This window comes from Apiospora hydei (assembly GCF_038363865.1).
Source record: "Apiospora hydei strain CBS 114990 chromosome Unknown utg000004l_segment0_segment0, whole genome shotgun sequence".
Classification (NCBI taxonomy): domain Eukaryota; kingdom Fungi; phylum Ascomycota; class Sordariomycetes; order Amphisphaeriales; family Apiosporaceae; genus Apiospora; species Apiospora hydei.
In genome coordinates, this window is record NW_027117363.1 from 3,768,618 (window position 1) to 3,789,653 (window position 21,036).

The 21,036-nt window shown below is 54.6% G+C and overlaps 7 protein-coding genes across 7 annotated transcripts; 3 read left to right on the forward strand and 4 right to left on the reverse strand.

Annotated features, from left to right (window-relative positions):
- Window positions 1-42: 42 nt before the first annotated feature.
- PG997_003723 (Pyruvate/Phosphoenolpyruvate kinase-like domain-containing protein) lies at window positions 43-1,052 on the reverse strand (the record flags this gene model as incomplete). The annotated part of the gene is made up of 3 exons (XM_066808038.1): window positions 43-629; window positions 686-828; window positions 889-1,052. The coding sequence occupies 3 exons, from the start codon at window positions 1,050-1,052 to the stop codon at window positions 43-45; spliced, it is 894 nt and encodes a 297-aa protein (XP_066671656.1).
- Window positions 1,053-1,245: 193 nt separating this feature from the next.
- On the reverse strand, window positions 1,246-1,557 carry PG997_003724 (uncharacterized protein; the record flags this gene model as incomplete). The annotated part of the gene is made up of 1 exon (XM_066808039.1): window positions 1,246-1,557. The coding sequence occupies one exon, from the start codon at window positions 1,555-1,557 to the stop codon at window positions 1,246-1,248; it is 312 nt and encodes a 103-aa protein (XP_066671657.1).
- A 650-nt stretch (window positions 1,558-2,207) lies between these two features.
- Window positions 2,208-3,766, forward strand: PG997_003725 (uncharacterized protein; the record flags this gene model as incomplete). Its single annotated transcript, XM_066808040.1, has 3 exons — window positions 2,208-2,896; window positions 2,948-3,008; window positions 3,155-3,766. The coding sequence occupies 3 exons, from the start codon at window positions 2,208-2,210 to the stop codon at window positions 3,764-3,766; spliced, it is 1,362 nt and encodes a 453-aa protein (XP_066671658.1).
- Window positions 3,767-6,369: 2,603 nt separating this feature from the next.
- Window positions 6,370-8,841, reverse strand: PG997_003726 (uncharacterized protein; the record flags this gene model as incomplete). The annotated part of the gene is made up of 5 exons (XM_066808041.1): window positions 6,370-7,032; window positions 7,073-7,858; window positions 8,001-8,163; window positions 8,233-8,385; window positions 8,441-8,841. 5 exons carry the CDS (start codon window positions 8,839-8,841, stop codon window positions 6,370-6,372), a joined length of 2,166 nt encoding a protein of 721 aa, XP_066671659.1.
- Window positions 8,842-9,354: 513 nt separating this feature from the next.
- Window positions 9,355-10,356, forward strand: PG997_003727 (uncharacterized protein; the record flags this gene model as incomplete). Its single annotated transcript, XM_066808042.1, has 2 exons — window positions 9,355-9,660; window positions 9,727-10,356. 2 exons carry the CDS (start codon window positions 9,355-9,357, stop codon window positions 10,354-10,356), a joined length of 936 nt encoding a protein of 311 aa, XP_066671660.1.
- A 3,531-nt stretch (window positions 10,357-13,887) lies between these two features.
- PG997_003728 (kelch domain-containing protein) lies at window positions 13,888-18,430 on the forward strand (the record flags this gene model as incomplete). The annotated part of the gene is made up of 5 exons (XM_066808043.1): window positions 13,888-14,154; window positions 14,215-14,593; window positions 14,668-17,264; window positions 17,320-17,592; window positions 17,663-18,430. 5 exons carry the CDS (start codon window positions 13,888-13,890, stop codon window positions 18,428-18,430), a joined length of 4,284 nt encoding a protein of 1,427 aa, XP_066671661.1.
- A 909-nt stretch (window positions 18,431-19,339) lies between these two features.
- PG997_003729 (aspartylglucosaminidase) lies at window positions 19,340-20,575 on the reverse strand (the record flags this gene model as incomplete). Its single annotated transcript, XM_066808044.1, has 1 exon — window positions 19,340-20,575. One exon carries the CDS (start codon window positions 20,573-20,575, stop codon window positions 19,340-19,342), a length of 1,236 nt encoding a protein of 411 aa, XP_066671662.1.
- Between the last annotated feature and the right edge of the window lie 461 nt (window positions 20,576-21,036).

Here is a 21,036-nt window from a genome sequence, read left to right on the forward strand (position 1 = left end):
ACTCGTAATCCTTATTCTCTAGCGCATAGGGGTATCATATATTTAGTGGTTTCCGTTCGTGATGCCGTTCCCACTTGCAACGCCGTTTCCGTTCATGACACCGTTTCCATTCTTGATGCCATTCCCGTTGGTCGCCCCCGTAACCCTGGCACTCAACTGGGCCATCTCCGAACCTCTCTTACTTGCTCCCGCCAGAAGTAGGGGCCCATCAGTGGCAGCCATGACCCATCTCGCACCCATACCGCAGAACTTCTCTACCAGATCCAGACGGGCGTGGAGCCCGCCGACGCCAACCCACTTGCCCACCTTGTTGCAGGCGGCAATGGTGCGCTCGTACGCCTCGGTGAGCCGGGGGTTCTCGTAGTCGCCCGGGATGCCCATCTCGGCCGTCAGGTCGTTCGTGCCGATCAGCAGGGAGTCGACGCCGTCCACGGCGGCAATCTCGTCCACCAGCTCCAGGGCCTCGAGCGTCTCGATCATGGGGATGACCAAGGTGGAGGCATTGCAGACGGGGTTAGACACTTTGGCGGGTATGGAGCGGAATTGGAAGTGAGGCAGGCCATTTGTCGATGAACGGCAGCCAACAGGCTGGAACTTGGCTGCGGCGACGACGTCCTTGGCATCCTGGACTGTAGGCGCTGTAAGTACGCGCCATTGCAGCCACAGGAGGGGCTTGTAAACTTACCACTTCTGATGTGAGGCACGATAACGCCCAGAGCACCGCCATCGAGGATGCGGGAAACGAAGAAGGGGTCTTTGCTGGGCGCGCGGACGATGGGTGCGATGCCGGCATACAGTGCCGACATGCAGAGCTGGCCCGTGGTGTCACTGTATGCGGTCAGGTCACAGGCTTGGTGGGTATCGGATGGAAACACGACGACGGCTTACAGATCGAAAGACGAGTGTTCCATGTCAATGAGGATACCATCGAATCCGGCCGTCTTGGCCATCATGGAGATCTCTATGGTGCGTACAGTCTTGACACTCAGTGTGTACGCCACCCCACCCCGCTCCATCTTCTCCTTGATGGTGTTTTGTAATTCGACAGCCATTTTTGCCGGTTGGTGTAGGGTATGCAATCTGATGGTTTGGCGGAAAGAAGTATATCTATTGATGCTGAGGGTTTTGGAGGACAATAGATAGATGCAGGCAACACCTGATAGGGCAAGTGTATACAGTATGTAAGGGATATAGAGCTGTTATCTCTCATTTGCCAACTCTCTCATAGGCTCCCGATCTACTCATTTATATGCCATTGGGAGATGATGGTGCCAGCAGTGGTGTTCCGGTGTCTCCCGTCGTGGGCGGAACACGCGCGGCGACTCCATCGAGGACCGACAGTCCGGAGCGGCACCAATGCGCCATGACTCTTCCAAAGACGGAAACAGGGACATTCTCGCTGTTGGGATGGTTGGCGCTGGGTGGCATGAACGCGGGTTTTGCTGGTCCAGAAACGACTTGGGGGTGGAGTGTGGAGTATGGGGGTGAGAGCATGGAAAAGTCGCCGTCGGACATGCCCCGATGGAGGAGGTTGACCCCCATGGGGTTCTCCAACATCCCCACACTTGGCATAATGCCAGGAGTCCGCCCGGCCACCTCGAGGCGGACGATGACCTACGCATCGTCGGTCCTGGCCCGCATCCGTGTCTTCTTCCGCTGGTTCGAGCAAAGGAAAAAAATACTATGGCGAATTTGATGTCACAGGCATGCGAGCGCTGCTGGCGACGGAAACAGAAGGTATGCATGCCACCCACTTCCCTTGATGCCAAGGGACTCTTCCGAAGACTGGGCTGACGTCCCGACAAGTGCGACCGCCGCCGACCCATATGCCAGCAGTGCCAGTTGGTATCGGCCACATGCTTCGAGCGTCGGCATGGACTCGTCGTCGATCCATCTGACCCTGCATCGCAACTGAGGTACGTGCATGAATGATATACACAGTCATGCCAAGCCCCGCCCACCGTGGTCACTTCATCGCTAAGCCAACGCATATGAAGCTATATCGAAGCGCTCAAACGCAAAGTTCGGCTGTTGGAGGCTCAGACGGGGCAAGCATCGCCACAGCAAAGCCATGATGATAGCATCAGCCCTGCTTCCGATGCCCGGGGGCTGGCGCCGGCCGGAGGGCCTCGCGCTCTTCGGTATCGCGAGCCGCCGGATGTAGAGACTCGATCCAGGCGGAAATGGGGTCTCTATCGCTCGCAGCCATGGCCGAGTTCACGGGAGAGCAGCCGTCGCGATCGAGGGCGCGTCCGTTTCTCTCCTTTGAGACCCTCTTCCGCTCGTCAACCGGTGTCGCCGCCAGCAATCTGTCCCGGTCAGACACTCCTAATCCTGCCGTGAATGGAACGCTTGGCGACTTCCACCGGATTCTGCTACGGCAGGGCCTACAGCTGAACAGCATAGATACCCAGAAACCTTTCAATCGGTATCTTGATATGTATATGCAGTGTTTCCCCTTTGTTGAGAGAAGCCAGTTGATGGAGGAGTTTGCAACTGTCAGCCAGGCAGACTTGGGGAACTCCGACGCACTCCTTACAGATTCCCCGGGCAAAGTCGTTCGAATATACGCCGCCGTGGCGACAGGAATTCTTCTTACTCCCGAATATCGACACATGGAGACCTTTGCTACGACCCTGGCACTCACAGCGCACCAGCACATCCCGCGCGTGGACGAGTCATCTGGAGAACTGGAAACGGTGCAATGCTTGATTGCAATTGCACTCTTCTCTTTGTTCACGTCATTTGGCGGCTCTACTTGGCACTTACTCGGCCTGGCCCTATCTCGATGTGTATCAGCAGGAATGCATCATATTCGAGTTAGCGATGCGCAATCTGACGATGAAGAGAAAAGGGGCTGCAGTCGAGCGTTCTGGTGTCTCTATGTTTTCGATACGTAAGCTTCTCTTGTGCCGCTTGATAAACCCCCGGTATTAACATCAGCAAGGCTCATCAGTGCCTCGTTGGACCGGCCTTATTTTGTGCAGGATGAGGACATCACGACTTTGGTATGTATATAGGGCCCCTTCAAGTTTCCATGTCTCACACCCGACGATATTAATGATTCAATAAGCCACCGCCCCCGGACAACAGCGAATCCGACGTTTTCCACCGTAGTGTTGTGCAATGCGCGAGACTGCTCCGTGACGCACAGCGGAATGCCGAGAAGGGCGCGCTTTTCCACTTCATCAATCTCCGACACTTCAGGGAAACCATGCCTAAGAGCTCGACCGGGTTTGACGATGGCTCGTGGCTGCTCAACAACCTTTGTTCCCGGTTCTGCTGCCGAGCGCTCCTGGAGATCCTCTCCCATCTGTCACCGTCCCAGAGCACGGCCGAGACTGCCATGGTGGTAGGATACGCCAACGAACAGCTTACGGGGTTTCTCAATCTGCTAGATCAGAATTCCACGACGCAAAGCTGTGCCTTCATGGGCTGCGACGGGCTCCTCGTCTTCCGAATCGGGGCTGAGCTGCTCTGCAATCCGCTATTCGGCACAGTCCGAGGTGGTAGCAACTCCGCAACGCAGGTGGTGTCGCAGACATGTTTGCGCTTGTTAGTCGCGATATCCGAGAGGTTTTCTTCTATACGCTGCCTCCGAGAGATACTCGATCGGCTTGTGGTGTTCCTCGCCACGGAGAGCCGCCAAAACCACGCCGACTGGCTAAGCCTCGCGCGTCGTATAGAGTCTTCAGATATTCCGATCCCTAGGCGAGTTCAAGACTTGATCTACTCTATTCATATAAACACACCTGTCTCTGGCTGATAGCACGCACACCAATGAATCGGTTTTTGTTGCCCGCTGCCCCGGAAATTGAGTAACGTGGGTGAGTGTCTGCAGGCTGTCGAACGAGGTACATCTGCACCAGAGAACCTCAGGGGCTGGAGCTCCTTGATAACTGCGGTGCTTTTCTCGCTTCGATTCAATCATACGCCGTATGGGCCAGCAGAAACGAAGAATGCGACAGTAGTCGAGACTCCTTGCCAGTGAAGCTGAACAAAGTCTTCCTGCGCATCCCATTCACCTCGTCCTCCATATTTTCCATCGGTCTTGGACTTCTGGCTTTACTCTGTAAAAGTGCGCGGGTACTCGGTATTGACTGGTAGCGTTTAGTTTTATCTGCTCTTCCAACACGAAAAGCCTGACCTAGGTGACTAGGTAATGTTCTTGGTTCAGAGCCGACTTGTGGCGCGGATGTCGAGTGTACTGCGTTTGTGGCCGCCTTAGCGGCAGGCTTCAGCCCATTTCTCCCAGGTGCCGTCGTTGGTGCCGAACCATACTGGAAACAGCCAGAGTATCTTCGGGGATAGGTTCAATTCCTATCAGCGCCAGTGGTCTGTTCTGGCTTCATTATCAAGTTTGTTATGGCGACAGCACGTATGAAGCAGGTTCGCCAAGGTAGAAAGCTTATTAATAAATTGCTCTCGTCATTCTTCGAGTACCCAAGTTCCATCTAACCAACCTTTGGAGTACCTTTCCTTTTCTCTTCCTTTTCTACACCGCACCTGGTTCTCCCAACTCTGGCATTATCCTCTCAACCTACAAGATGCCTACGGTAACGAGAACGATTCGGTCACTTAAAAGAACCGTCGTCCGAATATTTCGAGCTGTCGCGAAACGAAACTCCGCGAAAGAGATCGACCCTCGAACCAAATCATTATTCTTGAATCAGCCATTGCACATTTTGATGGCCATATCGGCCCATCTACCCCCAGAAACAGCCGCCGTACTATCCTTGACTTGCGAGAGGGCGCTTGCTATTTTCAAACCTAGAAACCTCTTTGATGACGACCTGAGGGCTATTCGCCATTCGTCCGAAAAGGACGTCAGCGAACGCTATTACTACTGTTTCACTTGTGGCAAATGCCATCTCTACAGCAAGAAGTGGCGCTTTGAATCCTCTTTATTCGAAGTTCAGCTTCCGCCATGTCAGAATCGATGTGATCTTGACAGGATCGGAGTTTGGTACTTTGGATTCCACCATTTCCAACTTATCATGAACGAACATTTCTTTGGAGCAGATCGAGGAATCCATCAACCCATGTACATCCCCCTATCGAGCCGAAGGGAAGATGCCTGGCAAATGCAGCCCGCCATGGCTGTACTGGACAACCAATGCTTCTTATCCATTCGTTACCATCTTCTACTCACCGGTACAATGCAAGAGAACTGCAAGAAAATCGGGCAAGATCTGGGGTGTCTCCGGTTCTGCCGCCACTTCGAATCACGTCCAAACCATGGACCCAGAGCCTACCCCCAGCAGTTTCCTGAGCTTCAGTTCCTCAGTAACGAGTGGTTTCGGGGACACAGACCGATTGGGTATACCTCTAAGGGGCACTGTCCAATATGTCTAACCGATTGGACGTTTAAGATGACGAAATGCTACGCGTACCTCCGCGACCCGGAATGTGAACCGTGCAAAATCGAGGTTGTCACCTATCACCAGCTAGGAGCGTGCCGAACACCGAATGACTGGATGTGGCAAGCGTTTACTGCCACTCCTCAAGAGGAGTATCCAGATCTGGTGACGCGTGAGCAGTACATCCATTCGGATCATCCTCCAGGCGCAATCAGAGAACACTGGGAGCGGGCCTGTTGCCTACCAGTACGATACGGAAAGCATGGTATCTCTACAGGGGCTAGTAGTGAAAGTTCTTGTGGAATGAATACCTCGACTTCCACGAGAATGCGGCCGGCCCCGAGAATACCCGGGCTGCCCATTAAGCCTGTATTTAGATGGCGTGGCCGGAGTCGCGAGCGGGATGACCTCTCTTGGCTCGTAGACAATTTTCTAGAGCCCGAGCGTCACCAAAGCCTTTTCCTGCCCCTTTCGGAAGTCTTTCCATCCGACATTGGGCGATCAGGTCGTGATAGAGGAAGAGCCCGTAGGACGGGACGACTGTGAAAGCAAAATTTCGGGTATTCATTCCTGACTGGATATATATTCAGTAGAGTATACTCCGTACTTGTCAATCGTTTCTGCGCCCCTGCCTAAAGTTACATAGTCTGATATCTATACCACTTGGCATTATCCTTGAGCCCGTTGCAATCCCATCGCGAAATTCACTGCTGATTGCTACCAACCCGATGACTGCAAAAAAACATGACCAATCAATCTACAGGCGTGGGGCCCGGAAGCCCGGAAACCCGGAAGCACCGTTCGGGCACCGTCTCGGTGGCTCGAGGCCCGTACGCGGCCCCCCGCCAACAGGCGGCGCGTCCGCTATCCCACAGACAAGAAGTCTCTCTGCTGCTTATATATGGGAGAGCGGACGGGATCCCTAGCATTCAGCAGGATCTGGTCGTATCTGAAAGGTTCGTCAGATTTGACATCTTAGATGGCTGCTGCTATGCAGATAATTTGTACCTCAGTACAGATTATCCCAAGCGAATCCATCCATCCCCTGAGTTCCCCAAGCGAACTCCCCCAAGCCAGCCTCGAGATGCTCCATCATCTCGTCCGTCAAAATCGGCCATGCCCCAAGCAGGTCATGATCTGCCCCGAACCCGATGCCTTCGCCATATGCCATGCTATCCGCTCGTACAGGATCAAAGGCATTATGGCCCGTTGGCATCATGAACGAACACCCATCACCCCCTTGCTGCTGCTGCTGCCAACTTGATGCAGCCGTTTCCATCCCCGGTTCAGCATGTATAGCTACGGAGGGGCTCTTGGTCATAGGCCCGTCACCGCTAACTGGGAACTGCTGCAAGTTACTTGTATGGTTATTACTCGCGTGCGGTGGACCACCAACAGCTCCGGAGGCCGGCCCAACCAATGAAGACCCTGGGTCCCGCAAGAAGTGGTCCTTGAGGATGCTGAAGACGACAGCGAACCGTCCGGCATCTGGCATTTCCTTCTTGAACGCGACCAAGATGTCGTTGCAAAGCTGCAGGGTCCGCCGCGTCTTGGTTGCCGCCGCGTCATCGCCACGGTGGTGAAGGCCCAACGAGACGCAATAAATAATAGACAGCCCCGCGGCGAAGATGACCTGGAAATACCCGCGCGTCCAGGTGATGTAGCGACTGCGCTCCATGCTGTCGTACAGCTCGATGATGCGCGTCGCGCACCCCGAGGCACATGACTAGCAGGTCATCGGGTGGCTGGTCATGGTGGCGGCGTGGCGCGGTGTGGATGGCACCGCGCACGAGGAGCAACTTGTCCTTCTCAAGGAGAAAGTCGTACCACTCGGTCCGCTCGTAGAGCGACCGGGGCTCCGGAAATGTGGGCGCATCCCGCCGCCATGTCCCGAGTTCGCCCAGGAACTGGTAGAGCAACACGTAGACGTGACCCGACGAGACCTGAGAAGAGGGGATCGCATCACCGTCGATGGGACTCAGGCCGCGTCCGCTATAGAACGCTGAGTGGATCCGTGAGGTGATTCGCCGGAGGCGTATGCAGAACACGAAGACCGAGAGCTCCGTCGGTCTTCCATCCGCGTTAAGGGGTACGTCAGACAAAGCAGTCCCTGTCAGCATGGCATCCGTGATAGTTTCGTCTGCGGCATCTATAGGCAGCTCGACAGTGATGTCGTTCTCCGATATAGCAAATGGTCTACCGAGGACGCCGGAGGAATAGCGATCGGAAATGTAGCATTCCCAGAAAATGCGGCGCTGGTGTTGCTCCTGGAGTAGGTTGGACCCAAGCCGGGGCCGGGCATGAAGGTTCTGCTCAACGCATTGCCGCATACAAAACTGGGAGATTTCCCAAAGAGATGTGCCGATGTGGTGGTACATGCCGAAACGGCATACCAAAAGAAGGTTCTGGATAGCGTCCGCACTGCCAATCAGCGGGATATTACCAACGTACTCCTGGGCAGCCAGGTAGTAGCCGTAAGGATGCTCCGAGCTATCTCCCTGTGCAGTTATTAGCCAATGATCAAGATGATTAAATCACTGTGGACTGGAGCCCAGTGAAACTTGAATGAAGACTAAGTCGTCCGATGCTTGCTTCGGGAGCAGCCGGGGATAGCGTGCAAGTGCAAGAAGGAATACCTACCCTGCGATAGCGTGTAACAGCGCTGATCGAAAAGACCATGAAGAGTCGGAAGAAATCTTGGGCTGACGGCGGTTGCGGGGGTGTCCCATTGTAGATGCGGTTGAAAATGGCCAACACATCCTGGCGAAGAAGGAAAGTATGGTGAATATGAAACCGCGCAAAGCTTGATTTCTCTAAACGTCAAATCTGCCCGAACCATCAATAACAGCGCAACGAAACAGGATAGACTTACTAGTTATCCAGGAGTGCGGTAGCCTCGTCAAGCGTTGGCTGTGTGTTCGGAGAGATCGTCAGTTCCGGTATCTGAGGCCTCTCAGCCAGCAGTTGCATTATCTGGGGCTCGTAGACGCGCCATCGTGAATCCTGAAAGATAAAGCGCAAGAAACTATAGAGGGCAGTGTTAGTTCGCCGTGTATCTCATAGTGGTCGCTTTATTTCACCTCAACCCACTTCCGTCGCCAACGAAGCCGCGAGACGCAGCTGGGGAATCTAACGCCTGGTTGCTCGGCGTCCGCTCGGCGGCAGCTACGGGGCCTGGCTCTTCTGTATTGGAGTCTCCGGCGCCCGCTGCGGTATGGCTACCTTCGGATATAGGCGTCGTCGCCGTGGTCGGTGCGGCGGCAGCAGCGACCTTGGCCTGCAGTTCTTGCGCACGCACTTCAAGTCGATGAATGAAATCCCGAGGGTACCGCTCCGAGGTCACCGGGTCAAGAATGATGCAGGCAGCCTTCGACTTGGTGCAGCCCGAACATTTCGGGGCCTGGCGGTCGCACTTGATCTTCCGCAGCTTGCACCGCTGGCACGCGGGCAGGAGGGCGTGTACACTGCCTTCCTCCGGCATCCTGAGCTTGTGAGCCGCTTACACATGTTGCTGACGAGCAACATGAAGCGAAACAGCAGCTGCAACAACAACGTATGAGGATGTATTGGAGTATTTGCGAGCACAAACAAACATGGCCAGCAGCTGAGAATACAAATGTCCAGTTGGATCCTGCACAATGTCCAGTAATCGGACCCCGCCCGAGTCGTCGTTGTGTGGGGAATCGATCAATTAACTGTATAACGTTAATAGGTGGACTCGAGTATTGCGATTGCAAGTCGGCCAAGGTCCGATCGAAAGGCGGGGACCCCGCAATGCTGCTTCGTCCGATGTTTTTGTTTCACTGCCTACTTAGCTTCCCGTAATTCTGGGGGATTCGGGTATCGTGGGAAATGCCGGGACTCCTACCAAGGACAGGGCGGCATCGGGCCGCTGTAATAGATTATGAAGTATATATTCCATGCAAGAGAAATCCGGAAAAGAGAAGAAGAAAAAGCAGCACCGAGGGTAAACCGTCAAAAGCTCATAGGCATCATGAATTTTTACCCTGTGCCCCCTGTCATTACGGCTGAGCTGTACTTGCGAATACCAGACAATATACGATGCGTCGACCAAGACTCTGAGTGGCGGGGCGGCTTCGCTCGTAAGTTCCAGCATATCTTCCTGGAAGGACCCGTGGCGGACTCGAATGGGAACTTGTACGTGGTTGATATTCCCTATGGAAGAATCCTACGCATCGACACGGACAAGAATGTCGCTGTCATGTGCAAATGGGACGGTGAACCGAACGGCCTTGTCGGCGCAGCAGACGGAAAGCTTCTCGTGGCCGACTATAAGCAGGTATTTGGTAATCTGAGCAGGACTCATGCGTGCGTATTTGGTCAGAGCTGAGATGATTTCGATCAGGGCATTCTCTCATTCGATCCCGCGACAAGAGAGATTAAACCACATCTTACGCGGAAGAACCTCGAGCGCTTCAAGGGCCCAAATGATCTAGTTGTAGATTCGAAGGGAAACCTATACTTCACGGATCAGGGACAGACTGGCATGACCGACCAAACAGGAAAGGTTTATCGACTTTCCCCCGACGGAAGGCTTGACACACTTGTCGACAACGGCATCTCGCCCAACGGCCTCGTCCTATCTTTGGACGAGAAATTCTTGTTTGTGGCCATGACGAGGTCGAACCAGGTTTGGCGTCTGCCGCTTCACGCAAATGGCACGACGACGAAAGCAGGCGTCTTCTTCCAGTCTTTCGGCAACGCTGGGCCCGACGGGTTGGCCTTGGATGAAGAGGGCAACTTGTTCATTTGCCATCCGAGTCTGGGATCCGTCTTCGTGGTGGACGCGAACGGCATCCCCAAGGCCCGGATTGTGAGTGGGACGGAAGGCATCAACTTGACCAACTGTTGCTTCGGTGGCCCTGAACACAAGACTCTGTACATTACAGATAGCTTGGAGGGCAACGTGCAGATAGTAGAGTGGCATTGCCGCGGAGCGGTACCGGCACCGCGGCTGGGCGCATCTGGATCATGACCGATATGGCAAGATGAAGGCTGGCTTCGATCGGATGACACAGGCCAGTTTCCTACAGGCCTGCCTGATCTAGGATAGCTGATCGTCAATAAGCATATTTCGGCCAGAGACCTACCTAGCGAGAGTAGGCTCTGGCTTGCATTTCGCGTGGGCATGGAAGAAGCATCTTGAAGAGTGTCGAACTGTTCGCCGGTGAGGCTTCGTCAAAGTCTGGCGCCGTGTCATAACATAAGCGCGGACCGAGGGAAACCATGAACTCGGACGGCCAATGCTAGGCTATTGCCGTGCTGTCTTGGGGGCCCCCGCAAATGCCGGCGTGCATCGCAGAAAAAGTCTGATGGGCTGGGTCTCAGATCTCTTGGATGGAATTACCCAATCTTTGATATAGCTGTAATATGGTACAGTAGTCTTACCCAAGGCCAATAAGTCTCGAGTGGAGAGATCGCATATGGCTTGAGGTAGAGGCCCCGCAGCCCGTAATGACAGGAGAGACAATACGAGAAGGCCAAAGCAAGGCTGTATTCTTCTAAGCCGGTGTTGATTGGCGGGGAGGCAGTCGGAGATAGACTTTTTGAAACGAGCCGATGGGCGCAACACAACATCCCGGGTCACAAAAACGGCGTCATCAGGCGATGGATGCTTTGGCTGGCGCGTGGACGGCGGCCAAATTCTCCTAGTCATGGTGACCAGCTCGATCGAGTCCTGATTCGTGCCTGGCGCCCCGGTTGCCGAGTCCCCTAACCGGGAACGTACATAACCATAGTACACCAACACCAAGCTATGGGCAATCAATCCCATGTTCGGGTCCCATGCGAAACACCGCTCTCCGTTGCTTGTGGTGTTCCTGCATACATAACGTGGGATAGGGCGGCCACGTTCTCTTCTGAATCATACTTACATTGATGTACCCAGGGGTTTTGCACGATTTCGTCTTTGCTTTTTGGGCGGCCTAATACGTATAGACATGAGCTGGCAGAAACAGTTGACACCTCCCAACCTGCATTAGGTTCTTCTTCGCATATCGTCTTTCTGCCTGCTTCGCAAACGAGACACCACATGTCAAAGCAGCATGCGTAGGTGGGTTTCGCAAGCTGCACAGTCCAATTTTGCTAATGTCAAGTGTGTTCTGGTAAACACCTAGTTTCACAAATGTCAGATTGGCTTTCTCCTCCCCAGGCTGTCGAAGTCAATTCTTCGCCCGCGAGCGACCTTTTGATAATCCCCATTTGCCACGAGCCGCCGCCTCATTGCCAGCTGCTGCTGCTGCTGCTATACCATCAATTACCTGCCATTACCTGCAGCAGGCGTGCATGTACCTGGTCCAAAATGAGGTCGCCTACTAGGTCCGCTCTCAAGCAGACGGCAGATACACTCCTATCCATACGTGTCTCCACTAACAGCGTAACTGAATGAGCACAGCTAGACATGTGCATCTGGTGCACTGTCTGTCTACCTACTATGTAAGTACAGACTTACTTGCCTCCCTCCCTACCATCTACTTTGTAATGAGTACATATGTATGACAAGTAAATACGTTTTATATAGAAACTTGATGGTTTATCTATGGATATTCTGGGCAGAAGCATACTTGTCCATCAATTGATTCATCACCCCTTTTTACATTGACCTACATAATCCATATTCTATTCAGAGAACAGCAGGTAATGTTGGTGCTTGGTAGATATGTGTCCAGAGAGGCCGACCAGATACTCCACTTTCCCATAATAGTAGCTGGATGGACGGTGGGATTTGATGAAGGGGGTAAATAGGAACGGAACACACACACACACACAACGCGCTGGCTGGTCGGTTGGCCGCCGGCAGTGCAGACTGTGCAGTGTTGTGCATCACAGAGTTGCAGCCCCCATTTGCTCTCTGCTCCACTCTACTCTCTCACTGGCCTGAAGGCCCTTCCTATTAGCCGACCAGGGTGCCTTACGGAGCTAATGCGTGCTAAGGAAGAACCCCTGGAAGCCACTTGGCGCCTTGCCCTGGAGGTCTAAGGGTGAACCTTCCTCATCCAAATCTCCCATCGTTCATGTCAACGGTGATTGACTGGAAGATGAAGATCGCGAAGTGTCAAGCCTCACCCACCAATTTGCTCAACTCCCGCCTGGCTGCTTACCTACCGTCCAGAGCGTTCTCTCCTAGACTTGTCCATGGAGGCGAGGTACACTACGCCGATGAGGAGAAAAAGAGGGAAGAGCCTACATACATACCTACGTACATATGTAATAGTAGCAACTACCACATACTGCCAACAGCGACGAGTAGGTGAAATTACATCATGTCAACATCCCGGAACCTCTCCAGCACGAGGTTTTCTCCCTTGCTGCTGCGCAGTCTGGGCGCCGTGCTTCTGGAAAGGCCAGAAGATTGCACCAAGCAGCCGCAGATCATCATTGCCATAGGGCCCGTTCGCACTTGCGAGAGAAAAGAAGAAAAAGAAGAAATTTGACCAGGTCGTTCTTTAGTCCCAGGATGATGGTGGTGGCCGTGGTGGCCGTGGTGGTCATGGTGGTGTATATGATCCATTTTGGATGTTGGGGGGTGTCGGCAATTTACCCACATAGTACCGTGCACGTCCATGTTTATACCTGAATTGCAGGACGTGAGGATATTGGGAGGAGGACACTAAACCTCCCCGTTTCGACCCGGGCCATACTGCCGCTGCAGCAGCGCAATCGCAAATCATCCACATCCTGCCACTACTCAAGTCACCGTCACCCCTACTACCCGCTGGCCTGGGCAGGTTTGTTTCCGACTGAAATCTACTTACCTATGTACTTACTTTTACCTGTGCGAGCGGTCTCTCTCCTGTCCTGTCCCTTGCCTTTGCGGAGCGGCAGCCAACCGTCATCCTTTTTTTTTTTTTTAAATCTTTTTGCTTTCGTCTGATCTTTTTCATTCTGAATACTGTCGGTCGGATATACCAAGGGGACAAGTTCATCATTAAAGAGAAAATAACGAGAAGTAGAAGAACCACCGCCGTCGTTGCTTGCTGCTCGCAAGTAGCGAGTTGACTGTTTCGCCCAAACGACTAGAGGACGCCTTGCTCGCCATCCTCATCACCCACCCACCCTGACTACCTACTTTTTCAAGTAAAACCCCCAAAAAGCACCGCCAACTTGCTAGCATCCCTCGTCTCCTTCTCTCCTGTTGCTCCAGCACTTTTTTATGGGGGCCAGGGTCGACTGATGAGCCAACCTCAATGAAATTCCCAGCCATCTCGACACCCGACCCACCTCGCGACGACGGTTCAACCTCCTCATCGCATCTTTTCTTTGTTCCTTGCGCCCATCATCAAGTTGGCCTTGAGTCGTGAGACGTTTGATTCTTTCTGGGGAACCCGCCTGAGGCTTCGCGATCCCAACGTCCACCATCGCAACCTCAACTACTCAGGCCTCCCGAACTCTTGTCGACCTGCCTCCTGTCGCAATTAGCCCAACTCCCCAAACATCTGGCAATCTATCGGCCTGTCAATCACACTAGGTCAGCGGTTGCCTTGGGAGGCCCTGCCTCTGACTCGCCATGGCGTTTCTATTCAAGTCCAAGAAGAGTCAGGACAGAGCCGTTCAAAGTCGAGATGGGCCGCCTTCAGCCTCTTCGCTGCAAAGCGCCGCAGGCCGTGTAGCCAAAGACGAGAAGGCCGCGCGATCCACCCCAACCGGCAGTTTGAACTCGATCGACAACGACAATAGCCCATTGCAGGACCCCGAAAAGTATGCTGCTCGTCGTGCTGCCGCCGAACAACAACCGCAATCGCCGCCCTCGTCGCAACAATCTAGCGATTTGCCCGTAAGAACCCCCTTGCCCAATGTCGCCTTTAACCTGCGATTCGCAGACTAATCCTCCCAGTTCCGCAATTCGCCCTCGTCGCCGCCTAGCAATAATGCATCGCTGTACCCCTGGTCCCAACGGCGGATGAACTTCACCTCTTCGATACCGAGTCCTTTCCCACGATATGGCGCCGCTGTCAATTCCATCTCCTCAAAGGAAGGCGACATCTACGTGATGGGCGGCCTGATCAACAGCTCTACAGTCAAGGGCGACTTGTGGCTGATAGAGGCTGGGGGCAGCCTTTCATGCTACCCCTTGGCGACAACGGCAGAGGGCCCAGGTCCTCGAGTGGGACACGCATCTCTCCTAGTCGGAAATGCCTTCATCGTGTATGGCGGAGACACCAAGGTCGATGAAACGGATCTGCTGGATGAGACTCTCTATCTTCTCAACACCTGTAGGTTTCCATATGCTACTTAGATTTCTTGACCCATAAGGGTTTGATCGAATCGGGCTAACCATATACAAAAGCAACGAGGCAATGGTCAAGGGCTTTGCCGGCAGGGCCCAGGCCTACTGGTCGTTACGGCCATTCACTGAATATCCTTGGATCGAAAATCTACATCTTCGGCGGCCAGGTTGAGGGCTATTTCATGAACGACCTCGCTGCTTTCGACCTGAACCAACTACAAGCCCCCAACAACCGCTGGGAAGTGCTCATTGAGAATACAGATACTGCACCTTCCAAAGGCAAGGTCCCGCCTGCCAGGACGAATCACTCGATGGTGACTTACGGCGATAAGCTGTACCTGTTTGGTGGTACAAATGGTTTCCAATGGTTCAACGACGTCTGGTGCTACGATCCCGCAATCAACCAGTGGTCTCAATTGGACTGCATTGGATACATCCCTGTTCCCCGCGAAGGTCACGCAGCAGCTCTGGTCGACGACGTTATGTATGTTTTCGGAGGTCGGACCGAGGAAGGTGCTGATTTGGGCGACTTGGCGGCTTTCCGCATTGCGTCGCGAAGATGGTATACATTTCAAAACATGGGCCCTTCGCCTTCACCTCGATCGGGCCATAGCATGACAACTGTGGGCAAGGGCATCGTGGTCGTCGGAGGCGAGCCAAGCTCGACGATGACGGCTGTGAATGATCTCAGTCTTATTTATGTCCTCGATACCACCAAAATCCGCTATCCGAACGACGCCCAGATACAATCCAACACGCAGAAGATGCAACAAGCACGACGACCTAGCGGCAGCGAAACACCTCAAGCTGTTGCACGAATTCCGACATCACGCGAGGTTTCTGTTGAAAGACGCGCACGTGAGAACGGTCCCGGAAGTCCAACATCTAGAGGCTTTAATGGAGCTCAACCGATGGGGCCTGGGGCAGCAGCAGCAGCAGCAGCCAATGCCGTATCTAAACTGCCCAGGGCTGCAGGACCTCCCGAGCGAGGGCCTCCGCAAGGACCCCCTCCACAAGGCCAACCTCCCCGACCCACGGTCAACACCACGTCGTCTGGTGCTCGTGCGAGAAATGCTTCTATTGAGCGCATCGAGCGAGATGCAATCAGAGCTGCTGCCGGATCACCGAACAGCCAGACGGGATCGCCCATTTCACGTGAAGTCATCCCAGAAGAGAGCCCCGTCGCTTCCAACGGCCGACGTACTCCCAACCAGCAGCCAAATCGCCAAGCCCCCAAACCTGGCACCGCGGTCACTGAGGCTGGTAGAAACAGGTCAGGTAGTACCCGCCAGACTCGTGGCCAGGGCTCAGTAGACAGTAGCACTGAACCCACCATTAAGAATACCCAGGCACCTGCACCCGCAACCGCACCCGCACCCGCACCCAGGCCATCGTCACCTCCGCCGCCGACGCGTCAAACGAGCAACCCTCTGTCTAGGAGAGGCTCGTCAGGCCGGAATTCTCAAACGGTGGCCTTACTCAAGGAGCTTGACGTTACGAGAAATCGTAATGCCTGGTATGCCTCCGAGCTTGAGCTTGCTCGAAAGTCTGGCTATGTCCCAAATACCCCTATGAGTCCCACTCTAGAGAAGCGTGGCGCCGAGACCTTTGATGAGGAGGATCGGCCACTTATAGAGGCTCTTCTGGCGATGAAGCAGGAACTTGCCAACGTCCAAAACTCGGTCGACAAACAAGCCATCCTCGCTGCCAAGCAGATTGCCGAGGCCGAGCGACAGCGCGACGCCGCTATACAAGAAGCAGTCTATGCGAAGGCACGAGTGGCGGCTCAAACAGGCAGCACAGCCAGCACGCCACAGCTGGATCAAGATCGCGATGCGGATTCTCGTGACCGAAATGCCGAAATGAGCCGGAAGTTTGCGGCAGCCCTTGACCTCCAGAAAGGACTGCAAAACAAACTTGAACGAGCCAACACAGACCTTGAGGCTGAAAAGAGAGCCCGGCAGCTTGCGGACGAGACTGCGGGCGCAGCGCAAAAGCGCATGACAGATCTCGAGGCGTATAAGCAGCAAACGTCGCTTGAAGTGGGAAGCCTTCGGGCTGAACTGCACAATGCTCAACGCGAGGCGCGAGAACAAGCCACTGCGGCAGCGGAGGCCGTCGCGGCCATGGAAATGTTGCGTGTCGAACATAGTGATTTGCAGTCCAAGCTCGAAGATTCCCCCAGCGGCGACAAAGAAGGCGGATCCACACTCGACTCGTTACGCGAGGCACTTACAGCGTCCGCCGATATGAGGAACCATTTCGAGAAAAAGCTTGAAGAAGAGCGTGCAAACCGGGAAGCGCTCGAGACGAAACTTACCACTCTCAAAGCTGAGCACGAAGCCCGCACAGATGAGCTCGTGTCCATCACTCAGCGTCTTCGTGACGCCGAAGAGCTTGCGGAGCGACATGCGGCGGAGGCCAAGGTTCACCGCCAAGCTGTTATCTCTGGCCTGGATAAGGTTTCGCAGGACGGTGCAAAGTCGAAACAAGCGGACTCGGATCGCATCGTCGCCCTTCAAGGGCAGATCAATGCTGCCAACAACCTGGTACGGAAGTACCAGCAGGAAGCCAACGCCGCTTCCGACAAGCTTCGTACTGCTGAGGAGCGCATTGCCGGTCTAGAGGCTTACCAGGAGCAATCTAGCAGGGAAGGCGTCACCATCCGAAGACAGCTTCAAGCTGCTATGAGGGGACACACAGTCCCTACAGGCCCACAACTCCGATCTCAAGCACCAGCTGGCCAACCAACAGCTCGAAACAAACGCAATGACGGTACAGTATAGCACTCTCAAGGATATCCTAGCCGAACGAGGCCTCAGCCCTACCGGTGTAGCCCGAGCACAGAACTTCAGCTCGCGGAATAATTCACCGACGAGTAGAGGCCTGGAACAACAACTGGCTGATGCTAGGGCTGCTCACGAGGAGACAAAGCAGAACTTCGAGATTCAGTCACAGCAAGCCGAAACTGCATACCGCGAGAGGGTACAGCAACTGGAGAGCGATTATCAGTCAGCTGTTCACTATGTGAAGGGCACTGAAAAAAATGCTGAAGCGCATGAAGGAGGAGCTCTCGAAATTCAAAGCCGAGAACGCTCGCCTCAAAACGGAGAATATCGAACTTGAAGAAAGGGCGCTGGAAGGCCACGCAACTGCAGGCTCGAGCTCAGGCTCAGGAGACTGGGAATCACAGCGTGCGGCTTTGGAGGCCAAGATCGAATACCTCGAAGGCCAAGTCAAGCAGTCCTCAACACAGCTTGAGCAGCAACTTATGGAGGTGCGAAGGGAACTGGAGGGCACCAAACAGGAACGCGACAGGGCCAAGAGGACGGCCGACGAGAGTGTCGAACGATTGACGACTAAGGAGAAGGATCTCGAGCAGATGCAGCAGGAATATGCGCAGCTCGAGAAGCGTGCACTGGATGCTGAACACAAGGTCGGTTTGCTGCTCGACCAGGTCGAGAACTCGGTGGACAACTATCGTCGACGAAGCCGGCAGGTTCCTATGGATACACCGAACCTGAACGGGCTGGGTCATTCTCGACAGGAGAGCTCCGAGGCTGAGAGCTTATACGGTGGTCTCGGAGATGCCCGAAACAGCGCAGCTCTTGACAACTTGGCTGATGAGCTTGACCAGCTGCGGTCCAAGTGGGAGGCGACCAACGAGAATTACCGGCTGTCTAACGCATTCGATTTCGAAACGACGCCGGCCAAGAAGAGCGACGAGGTCGGCCTCGGCCTCAGCGCCAGCCTGGCTGACTGGCGTAAGCGTCTTGACACCGAAGAGCAAGGAGGCACAAACGGCGCAAACCACGCCTCCTAAGATGGACACGCACGTTGAATGAGGACGATTTTTGGGGGAAGGCTTCCCTTCCTTTTTTGAAGATTTCGAGATTGCGATATCAACTTGACTTTGGTACAAGTCGATGCAATGCCATGTGTACAAGACGACGAGCTTGTACGTACACGATGCACGACACCTGCATACTGTTTGGTACATTGCAGCAATCATGATGATACTTGATGCCCTCTCTATTGATGGCGAGGACTTTGTTTTTCCCCGACAACATTTTACGACAACGTTCTGCTTCTTTGGTCATTGGGATCGATGGATGCGGCATGTACGAGCGAGATTCTCTACTTTGTTCGAGCAGATATCCCCCGAAGAAGATGAACGTACGACCGCACAAGGCTTCGTTTATGTGTTTTCTCTGTGGAGTTTCCGGGCGGCCTCTTTTTCTCTCCTATTTTATTCTACTCTTTTCTTTTCTCTCTTCTTCATGTGCATATACAATTCTCTTCACGGGCCTGACGTGGTTGGAGGCATGAAATTCATAAAAGCTAATGTACAATACACATATATGGTGTTCACGATAAGCCACGGGTCGCACTGTCCATCAACGGAGATGGGGATTCCTGGCGAACATGTTCCGGACAACACCGACTCTTTCGGTCGTGGTCTACGGTGGGAAATCGGACTTTTTTTTGACACTGAGATGAAGGATAGTTCAATGATGATATTTGTTTGGTCAAGAAGGCATCTTGAATTTGACCGATCCCTTTGTCCTGATTTTGTGCCTTGTCATCTGCTCCCTTGCCGGGCAGAGACACGTGGGCATTGCTATTTTGTGAAGACCGAAGTGTTCGATTGGCTATAAGAAAATGCCGCGTCAAAAAGAGTATATCCCGACTTGCTCAGAGTACTTCTGTGTCTATATGCTTCCTTGGAACCTTAGATCTCCACAGCAGAATCCTCAGCACCATCGATGGGCGGCACCGTGACGACCTGCGTTGCTTCCATACCACCGCCCCGAAACGCATAGGTGAAGGTCCAGCCCGAGGCAGCCCCGGCGTGTTCGCCCTTGGCGTTGACGACGACGAGCCCCGTTGCCACCCCCGGATAGCGGCGCGTCATGCGTCGGACCGCGTCTTCGGCCGCCTCGCCCGGCGCCAGGCCTCGCCGCATGCTCTCGACGGCCTGGTAGCAGGGGAGGAACCGCATCATGATGTCGCCGTCGCCCGTCGCGCCGCACCCGCCCACCTCGCCGTCCACGTACGACCCGCTGCCCGCGATCGGCCCGTCGCCGACTCGGCCAGGGACCTTGTGCGACGCCCCGTTGGTCGAGGTCCCGGCCGCCATGCCGCCTGCGCCGTCGAGGGCGATCATGGAGATGGTGTCGTGGCTTGCCTGGTACCTCTTCTTTTTCTGTGCTGCGCTGCCTACTTTTCCGTTCTCTTGGTCGCGGTGCAAACTCCTCTTCTCCGTCTCTTCTTCATCAGACGCTCCGGAGACAGGCGAATACGGCCCGCACGCCGTCTTCGGGTCAGGCGTGACGTCGATCCGGTAATTGGGCTGGCACCGATCGCGCTCGCGCCACTCGCGACAGGCCCGCGCCGAGTCCGCGGTGCCGAGGCCGCCCTCCTCCTCGACGAAGCCGTTCTCGACCGCAAAGGCCGTGGCCTGGTCGCCCGCCAGCAGGCTGTGCGCCGTGTGGTCGAGGACGGCGCGGGCGACGCCGACGGCGTCGCGGACCCGCCGCAGCGCCGCCACGGCGCCCGTCTTGAGTGTGCCACCGTCCATCAGCAGCGCGTCCAGCGTCGTCTCGCACCGCTCGTCGGGCGAGCCCCCGAAGCCCACGCTGCCGTCGCACTGCGCGGCCTCGCAGGCGGCGCAGCCCAGCTGCACGGCGTCGAGGGCGGCGACGGCGGTGGCGCGTGTGGTCGGCGTCGTCTTATTGGTAGACTTAGGGCCACTGCTGCCGCTGCCGGAAGAAGTGAGCAGGGACTTGTAGGCAGCGTCGGTGGCGATGGTAAAGGGGCCGCCCCAGGTGTTTATCACCATGGGGAAGCCAGGAGAGGGGTGGGTTATCGCGGTCGCGGCGTCTGACGGGGAGACAGCCGGGGGTGAAGAAGCGAGTGGGGTCACGAGTGGGAGGACTTGCAACAGCGAAAACCAGAGACTCGCCATGGCTGGTTTCCGCCTGTTGCTGCTTTCGGCGGGAGATACAAAAGAGAATGCGGGCTGGATAGACGGCTTTTCAGAGACCCTATGCAGGTTCCCCGAGATTCAATGAGTAAAGTAGGAAATGTAAACACGGAGTGGATCACTTTGCGGGGGTGGGGTTAACAGCACCATGCGTGGCTACATATTTATGTAGCTGGCATATATAGGTACTTGGGTAACTAATATAAAGAAAGATGTGCAGTGCAGCATAGGCACTCAATACTCTATAGATCCTGTAGCTCATAGAAAACGCTCATGTATCTTCTCGACAAATATTCAGTTTCTGACATGGCAGTATATGTTGTAACATACGGACAAGGCATCGCTACTTCTGATACGACTGATCTTGGTTGCTATCGACATGATGTTTGCTATCAAGAGACCAAACGCTCCTATTGACACAGAACATCCGGTAGTAATCGGTA